The sequence below is a fragment of the Stegastes partitus genome, unplaced genomic scaffold (genome assembly GCF_000690725.1).
Source record: "Stegastes partitus isolate 25-593 unplaced genomic scaffold, Stegastes_partitus-1.0.2 Scaffold1194, whole genome shotgun sequence".
Taxonomy (NCBI): Eukaryota; Metazoa; Chordata; class Actinopteri; family Pomacentridae; genus Stegastes; species Stegastes partitus.
The window spans coordinates 209,908-219,146 of record NW_007578925.1 but is presented as its reverse complement, the minus strand read 5'-3'; the positions used below and the strand labels follow the sequence as shown (position 1 = coordinate 219,146).

The 9,239-nt window shown below is 42.4% G+C and overlaps 2 protein-coding genes across 5 annotated transcripts in view; both read left to right on the top strand.

Annotated features, from left to right (window-relative positions):
• Positions 1–7,059, top strand: part of LOC103368705 (dehydrogenase/reductase SDR family member 11-like) — a 12,602-nt gene extending 5,543 nt beyond the window's left edge. For 2 of the 4 annotated variants that reach the window (XM_008297156.1, XM_008297154.1), the window contains exons 2-8: positions 2,605–2,779; positions 3,486–3,695; positions 4,024–4,118; positions 4,259–4,388; positions 6,535–6,627; positions 6,715–6,780; positions 6,873–7,059. In XM_008297156.1, the coding sequence (XP_008295378.1) occupies positions 2,648–2,779; positions 3,486–3,695; positions 4,024–4,118; positions 4,259–4,388; positions 6,535–6,627; positions 6,715–6,780; positions 6,873–6,914 (768 nt within the window). In that variant the 5' untranslated portion in view covers positions 2,605–2,647 and the 3' untranslated portion in view covers positions 6,915–7,059. Of the gene's footprint in view, positions 1–2,554; positions 2,780–3,485; positions 3,696–4,023; positions 4,119–4,258; positions 4,389–6,534; positions 6,628–6,714; positions 6,781–6,872 lie in introns of those variants that run through there. The other 2 variants (XM_008297157.1, XM_008297153.1) reach the window with 2 other exon arrangements.
• LOC103368709 (dehydrogenase/reductase SDR family member 11-like) overlaps positions 2,613–9,239 on the top strand; it is a 19,091-nt gene continuing 12,464 nt past the window's right edge. The window contains exons 1-2 of the mRNA XM_008297161.1: positions 2,613–2,627; positions 8,682–8,833. Of these exons, the coding sequence (XP_008295383.1) occupies positions 8,702–8,833 (132 nt within the window). The 5' untranslated portion in view covers positions 2,613–2,627; positions 8,682–8,701. The remainder of the gene's footprint in view (positions 2,628–8,681; positions 8,834–9,239) is intronic.

The window sequence follows — 9,239 nt, the reverse complement described above, 5'->3', positions numbered from 1 at the left end:
TGGTGGGCATGGTGTGTCTGTGATGATGTTCACTGTTTCAAACAGTTTCAACCAGACTTACATGTTTGCTGTCAAAGATTAGCTGCAGCAATACTGGAGGTAGGTAGATGGAAGGTGTTATCTTTCGCAACGTGGTGGAAGAAAAATGAGTCAGACAAATGAAATGTGCATATACAAACAAGTCCAATATTACACTATGAAAATAAATTAATATTATTCATATGTTCTGCTAAGTTTGTTTTGTGCCCAACATGCTTGGTACATATTAAATATCTAAATACAAAGAATTTAAAGGTGGAATTTGGGTGGCTGTGGCTCAGGTAGTAGAGCGGGTTGTCCTCCAGTCGCAAGGTTGGCAGTTCGATCCCCTGCCCCTCCACAGTCGGGCAAGTTGGGCAAGATACTGAACCCGAAGTTGCTCCCAATGGCAGGCAGCGCCTTGCGTGGCAGCTCTGTTGCCATTGATGTGTGAATGGGTGCTTGTGCTTTGAGTACCACTAAGGTAGAAAAAAACGTTATTATATAAGTGCAGACCATTTACCATTTTAAGTCTTGAATGAAAAACAGCACTTCATTAGAAACACTTGCTCACCTGCTAATTCATGCAGTTATCCAACCAGCAATCATGTGGCTACAGAGCATAATATCATGCAGGTATAGTTCATGTTCACATCAATCGTAGCAGCTGAAAATATGTGATCTCAATGAATTTGACTTGGTGTGACCTTGCCAGCCCATTCTGATGAACATCATGGTTGCATAGTAGTGCTCTGTTTTTTGGGGAAAAAAATGCTCTGATTTGTTTGTATTTCTTTACACTAATAACAGTTTTTGTGGATGGGGCGAAGCAATGGATGCAGCTTCAGTGTTCCCTTAAAATAGTTCAGGGTGGAATTGTTTCAGTGGAGCCTTTGCATGCAGGGAGGCACTGGGCGCTGTGAATAAAATGGGTAATCCACTGGGGGAACGAACTGGCAGGACAAACTGACCACATGATCCAAATCCTTTGTGTAGCAGGTAGAGCTCCCCCTCTGTTGTCGCTCTCTCCCTCTCTGTCTACTCTCTTACCCTCATTGAACTCACCTGCAGCTTGAATACGGGGTGGCGTTTAATGGTTTCATTTTTGGTCATTGTCAACAGTCCTACCTAGACACATTCATTGTCACTTGGTTTTATGCAACGAGTTTGCTAAGTTTGCTTCGTCTCTTCCCTGCCTGCCCTGATGGTGTTAATATCCTGGGGGTGAAATTCCTCGTGATCAACAACATAGTCAATTTAAAAATCCTCCTATTAATGTATTAACCCCACCATAACTCCGCCACATTTGCAAAACTTTATTTTTTTTAGCATGGTTGAAGCTTTTTATTGTTTCATTGAGTGAAGATGAGGAAATATGCAGACAGTGACATTAAATGCATTCCAATATCCATAGACAATGTTGTATGCCAGAAAGACCCAACACACAGTGCAACAAGTGTAGTATGCCAAAAAAAATATCTGTCCAATTACTACTTAAAGTTGAAAAACTACAGTATGTGAGTCAGCGGGCTTTTCTGGCTATTCTGACCCACGATCCTCCTGCACATTTACATCAGATGTGCCACTGTGAGTTCTACGGAGCCCCTAAAGGGACATTGACAGATTCTTTTTTTTTTTTTTAATGTAGCTTGTTATGCACACGAGAAACTATCTCGTGAGCAAAAAATATAAAATAAAAATAAAATAAAAATCATGAAAGGTATTTTTTGTCAAACTAACAGGTGTAGTATGAGTAGCAGAGCCTCTATTGTGGCTGGACAGAGTTTCACTAGTGTACAGTAGAGTACAGTGAAGTCATTGAAACTAATAATAATAAAAATTCATTAAAAATATTTTTTAAAGTGTATTTTTTGTGAAACCAAGTGTTGTAGTATGATCAGTAGGAGAGAAGTGACGGCTGTAGTGATTTTGGTGACACTGCAGTGAATACCAGTGACGTTATTAGATATGTTTGTAGTGTGTCTTCGCTGTAGCAGCAGTGTTGTAATTTGCAGACGGTCCCTTGCGCTCTGGTCGCACAGCCAGCTGCACACAGAGACTACTGTTATGTCTGCTGCACGAAAAACAGCTGCTTCTGATTTTAAAAAAATGATCGTGTAGTATATTGTCCACCTCATACTGATGGTAAAGAGGCATAATTTGTGTGTCGATGACGTTTCGTTAAAGAGTCATTGATGCCGGAAGTCCGAATCTGTGAATATCTTTTATAACGGAGTCCAAGATTGACGTAAAGGTCAACTAAATCCTGTTTTATCATTTTCAGATAAGCAGACACAGACGGTCTGCTGGTCTATTGTGTGCGCCTGCAGTGTGTACCAACCGGGAATGATCTCGTGCGCACGCGAAACTTTCTCGTGAGCACGAGAAACTACATTTAAAAAATAAATAAATAAAACATCTGCCAGTGTCCCTTTAAGTGTCCCGTAGAGTTCAAATGAGTTTGAGGTCGCACAAATCTCAGAATAAGGAGGAGTCGTAGGAGATAAGAGAAATACAAGGAAGGAGCTGCTGATATTCCCCAGTGTGCTGCGTTCACGGCTCCGTGACCGTCAGACTCTCCTTTCGCTTTTCTTGTGTGCGTGCAACAGGTTCCCGGTGTCCCGCTGTGATGGAGCGCTGGAAGGGCAGAGTGGCTCTGGTGACCGGGGCCTCGGTTGGGATCGGGGCGGCCGTAGCCAAAGAGCTGGTCCGCCACGGGATGACGGTGGTGGGCTGCGCCAGGAACGTGGACAAAATCCAGGTTTGAAACTTTATTTCTACAATTTTTCAGGACAAAAATTAGAGAGTTCGTGTTTTTTGTTTGTTTGTTTGTTTTTTATTTGGGGGGGATAAATTGGCAAACAGCCAACATTTTATACGAGAGAAACAAGTGAAAGTTGCTGTTAGAGACACATACATGTGTTTGTCATGGTAAATTGACTACAGCCATTTAAAGCAACTATAACATAAACTGTCTTTATTACATTTTAATGCTTAAAGTGACTCTTATACAGACTTATTTTTGCTGAGTCAGGCTTATGTAAGCATTAGAGAAAGGAGGGGTCTGATTATTTCCCATTGTTGACACAGCAACCCATTTCTAACATCTTATCTCCTCTAGGATTAAATAACACCATCTGTCTTCATGCTGTTTATCTAAACTTCCTTTCTGCTCTTATTAAAAGTTCATTGGAAAAAATCTATAACATTAAGTTTGATTCAATATTGAATCATAAGTAAACTAAACTTGCATAATCACACATCTGAAAAACTGTTTCTGTACTTAGAATCCCACAGAACTTCCAGTCTTTCCATTATTAACTTGGTCTAAAAAAGAAAGTGGCACCTTACGTCACAACAGCAAAACAAATGTTGTGCACAACTTAACACTACAGACTTTTTTGTGGAAGGTTACTAAAAGCACAAAGTTGATTGTAAAGTTAATCTTTTTTTCATTCTGATCTCAGGAACTGGCAGCTGAGTGTAAAAAAGCCGGCTACACTGGTGTCTTGGTGCCGATCAAGTGTGACCTGACCAAAGAGGAGGAGATTCTGTCCATGTTTGCAGCCATCAAAGCGCAGCACAAAGGCGTGGATGTTTGCATCAACAACGCCGGCCTGGCTCATCCAGAGCCGCTGTTGAGTGGCAAAACCAGCGGCTGGAAGAACATGCTGGATGTAAGAGATCAGTGTTATCGTAGAAATCAGAATTCATGACGTACTGAGACATTTGATCATTAGTTAATGTTATAAAACCTGTGTTTTTACTACTACAAGTCAAAAACATGATCAATTCTAATTTTATTAAACATCTTTGAACAAGAACATGCAAGTTGGATTGTCACGTCTTAAATAAATATGGAAATGTCACAGACACTTTCAGGCAAGCTGATTTAAAGCAAATAAAAATGTGTTTCTTCGTGCACAAAAAAAAATAGTGTGGAGTTCTAGGTGTTAATGAAGAACATTTTCTTCCCTGGTTTTCTTTTTGCTTGGTTTCTTGCAGCTGAACGTTATTGGGTTGTCCATCTGCACACGTGAAGCGTATCAGTCGATGAAAGAAAGAAACGTTGACGACGGGCACATCATCAACCTGAACAGGTGAAGATTTCTGCCCATTAACTATCAACTGATTGTTGCAGCCTTTGACCTGCTACAGTAAATCTGGCTTTAAAGTGACTTCAGTACATGTTGGTAAATGCTGACCTGGTTAACGGCTCATACTTGTTCTTCTGTTGCAGCCTGGTGGGACATTCTGTATATCCCTTTGCTGATGGACATTTCTACGCTGCCACCAAGTACGCAGTGACCGCCCTGACTGAAGGCCTGAGGCAGGAGCTGCACGAGGCCAAGAGCCACATCAGGGCCACAGTAAGTGTTACGGGCAGGGCGGAGACTCAAGTGCAGAGCAACAGAGACACGGTAGACAAAAACAGTTTAACAATTTAAACAATAGAGAGAAACCAAAAACAATATAATTACAACAAGCTCAACCAACACCAGGTTAAACTGGTTAGGGAGAAACAAAAGAAAATAACTCAAAGAGCTCAACTAAGTGCTGAGATGAACTGGCAGATTGAAAATAAGAACTAAAGGAGCTCAGAGAAACAATGCTGAGTATGCAAAAGGAAACTAAACCAGAACCAAGGGAGCTCAGACTAAAAAACAGAGGAAATTAACCAAACCAACAAACAAAGGAGCTCAGACTAAGTGCTGAGAGTAATAAGCTGACCACTAGCGGAACAAATCAGAGCCGGGCCGGGGGCGGGGCAAAAGACCGGGCCCTTTAAACCCAAATAATAAAGCTCATGATAACATCATTTTACAACATGCACATGCCCGCAACAGCGGGGCTTACAAGCTTCGGCACCACGGAGAGCGGCTATGTCATTCTGAAGTCCATCAAACGGACATGAAGTATAACCAAGAGAACAACAAAAACATGAGGCTACATGGTCACTGATAATAAAACACAAATTCAAAGCAGTTCAGCACCACGGATAGCGGTTATTCTATAAGCTAAGCGGCTGGGCTACTACAATTTACAACCACCAACAGTTTACAACTAACTCACACATTGTGTGTAGTAATTGTTAGAATTGCTACCTGGGATTAACCTGGCTCCCTCGCTGTGCTGGCAGTTTTGGCGGGCCTGAATCGCTGCCAACAAAAAAGTCTGGTTCATTTCCAGGACGATGAACAAAATATGTGTCCAGTTTGTAATTTGGCTTTTCCTTGCTCTCTCTGTTCCCTTTCTTTTCGTTTTACTGCTCCACTTTTATGCTTATATGAAGTGCCACTCATGTTAACCTAGTCCGTAAAAATGCTCGACCTAGTTCGCAATCTGTTGACAAGCGACTGATGACGTTGGTGGACGGTTGGTGACGAGTTTTACCCAGAATACACTTGGAGACAATATCGGTGATCAACTTGTAAATTTGCGCATAATAAAGTTTAATGTGAGAGCTAAAATAAAGCAATTCATGCAGTACAACATTTTACACCTACTAGATCACTAAAGTCAGTCGGTCTTGTAAAGTTTTTAGCAACCATGACTCTGTCCTGACTGGGGCAACCAATGTAACCCCTTTATAAAGCTGTTTGATATTAAGTAGACTATGACCATACTCTGGACTGCTCTATCATGGGAAGGTCTGCTTACTCCTGCTACTCTGAGCTATGATATAGGCCTGCCTCAATTAAAGCTGACCTCGTATCCGGGGCCCGGGCTGGGGGCGTGCCGTCCCTGAAGCCCCGCCCCCGAAGCCCCGCCCCCTGAAGCTGACCAAACTAACTAAAGGAGCACAGACTAGAACGCAGGCTGATTAGAACAACTAAACAGGTACTCACTGACTGACGGAAATAACGAACTAGATAGGCAAACAGGGAAAAAACAATAAGTCTATGACGAACTAAGTTTTCAAGCTAAATACAGAAATGCAAAAACAACAGACAGAGCGGTGACGGCTTAACTGGCTCGATATGAGGAGAGTGCGGGAAGAAACAACTGGCGGCGGAGTGAACCGGAGGATAGCTGAACCGGGGTAGACAGGTGTAGTGGGGAGTCCGGTGGCAGATTGGCGGAAGAAGGTCCTTGAAGGGTGGAGTGTAGGTGGTGGTGATTGGTGGCAGAACTGGTGAATGATTCGAAGCATCGTCCGACCGCGGCTGAAATACCGGCAGACAGAAAGGTCGCAGCTGGAGCGGACCAATCCCGAAGCACCAATCAGCTGATTGGTAATTAGGCACACCTGCCTGCATGCTGGAGAGAGAGAGAGAGAGAGAGAGAGAGAGAGAGAGAGAGACGAGGGCCGAGGCTGCGGGGCCATGACAGTCAGACTTCATGGCTGTCTGCAATTAAAAAGTAGTTTCTCCTCATTCAGGCTGCTTTGTGCTTCATTTGATTCAAACCAAGCTGATCCTAAAATCTCCCACAGTCCGTCATCTACTCCACTAGAACCGTTAACATCATCAGTGAATGCAAGACGCTTGTTACTGATGTTTACTCTTCCTGCAGAGTATCTCTCCTGGTCTTGTGGAGACAGAATTTGCTTATCGAGCCTACAGCAAGGAACCAGAAAAAGCTGCAGCTGCGTATGCTCCTAATAAGGTAAAAATATTGTTAGTGCATTCTGAGAGTACTGCTGATATAATTGTTAGGATAAAAATGTGTTTAAGCACTTTATGCTTCTGACAGAATCTGGTTGCAGTGGACATTGCGGAGGCTGTCGTGTACGTCCTCGGTGCCCCTCCACATGTGCAGGTATTTGATTTTCTCTGTGTCCTATTTTATTATGTTTTTGACTTGAATACCAATAGTTTACTCAGAATTTGATCAATTTACTTTTCTTTCAGATTGGAGAACTTAAGATTCGTCCTGTGGAGTCAGCAATCTAGTGATGCATGATGTGACAAACTCTTCATGTGATTTCTGCACTACAGTTATGAAAGTCATGATTTCATGTAACCATGGTCTCATTTTAAACATGACATTTAAACTCTAATTTTGCTCTTCATACAATAAAAGGATTGTAACATGAAACGTATTGTATTCTACCTTTGCAAGCCTTCCAGGGCTTCCAGCATCCCCACCCCATGATGCTGTCACCACCATGCTTCATGGTGGGCATGGTGTGTTTGTGATGATGTTCACTGTTTCAAACCGTTTCAACCAGACTTTCAGTGCAGAGCAGCAGGCAGTCATGTCTGTTCACTGAGCACTTTATTAGAAACTGAATGTTCCAATCAGTCATACTAACCAGAAATATGTGGTCTCAGTGAATTTGACTGTGGCGTGACTGTGAGACTGCTGACCTTTTGGAGTTACATCACAACAGTCTGTGGTGTTTATCCAGGGGAGAAGCTAAAAACATCCAGTGAGCAGCAGGAAATGCCTTGTTGATTAGAGAGATCAGAGATAAAGCATCTCAGGAAATCTGAGGCTGCAGTCGGCACCAGCTCATTAACACAGGACGGTCAAAGACCAGAAAAATGTATCCTTGTATGATCAGTTTCTACTGTGGCTGCAGATGATTTTTGGCAGCATGAATTATTTTGTGCCTTGTGCCCAAGCAGCTACTAGTGTAGTGTTGTCCAGAATGTTTTCTGGGCACATTCTCGTAGTTTAATCATAGCAACTGGACCTGCTTGAGTTCAGTCAAACTAGGAGAATAACCATGACCTGGATGACTGAGAGTCTTCATAGGCATCTTTTCTGGGCACACTTTGGGCCTTATAATACCAATCAATCATGATTTAAATGCCTCAACTCGTCTAAGAGTCGCTGCTGACCAGAAAGAAAAACCCGTAGGGCTGCCTGACTGCATGATCCAGATCCCCTGCAAATCTTGAAATTTTCAGCATGGTTGGTCGATGCTTGGAGCTTTTTTGTTGTTGTTTTATTGGAGTGGAGAAAACAGTAACACAGAGACAGTAACAGGAAAAGGGTGCATTCTAATATCCATACTTACATACTATATAGTATGTGGAAAGAGATTTAATCTGTCCCAACACATAGTACATCAAGTGTAGTATGCCAAAAATGTCTGTATGTCATATTACTATTTGAAGTTAAACTTTACAGTATGAGCCAGCATGCTTCCCTGGCTATTCTGACTCACAATCCTCTGTCATCAGATATGTCATTGTGTTTTGGCAAGTATAAACAAACTTGAGCAGCTGAGATCGCAAAGACGGAAGTACTATGTCTCAATTGTATACATACACTGTATGAAATAATATGTACTCTGTGAGGGCAGCTTTAGTATATACTTAAAATAATATACATATATTTTTTAAAAGTATGCGATTGAGAATGCAAGATCTGGGCTAGCAAATGAGATTCCTCATAGAAAATTATCATATAAATCAAATCACTTATACTCAACGTGGAACATTATGAAGCAACAAAAGCTGCAATTGAGTTTCTCCACCGCCCTGAACTCTCCATCGTATTCAAATATGTCGATGCAGTTCTATAAGTGGCCGGTGGGGGAGCGCGTGTGCTGCGTCCAGTCTGCCACAAGATGCAGGAGTCGTAGAAGAAGAAGAGGAACACGGAAGAGGAAGGAGCTGCTGATGATGCGCCGCCTCCAGTGTGCTGCGTTCACGGCTTCGTCACCGGCAGACTCTCCGGTCTCTCCTGTTCTTCTGTTTGCGTAGCAGGTTCCCGGTGTCCCGCTGTGATGGAGCGCTGGAGGGGCAGAGTGGCTCTGGTGACCGGAGCTTCGGTCGGGATCGGGGCGGCCGTAGCCAAAGAGCTGGTCCGCCACGGGATGAAGGTGGTGGGCTGCGCCAGGAACGTGGACAAAGTCCAGGTTGGATCTGAAGGGGAAGCTTTATTTTTGCAGTTTTTAGAGTCAGAGTTTATCTTTGAAGAGAAGTGCAAACTGAGAGAAGCTGCAGCTGAGAGAAAAACTTTCAAATTGGAAAAAAGTGAAAGTTCCAGGAGGCAACTGTTGATGTCTGATCTATTTTAATGTGTTTCTCACACTAAGTTAAATCCAGCTGTTGAAAGCAAATAAAACCATGTCAGAAACTGGCTGTAACACAGTTTTATGTTGAAAGTTACTGATGTGCAAATCATGTTGTGCTGTCAGACTTATGTAAATTAACTAGGAAGGCAGTTTTTTTTTTTTTTAAGTTAATAAATAACCAATTGTCCTTGATTCTAAAATGGTATATATTCCATTGTCTCATTGGGAAAACAAACTCACTCACTCT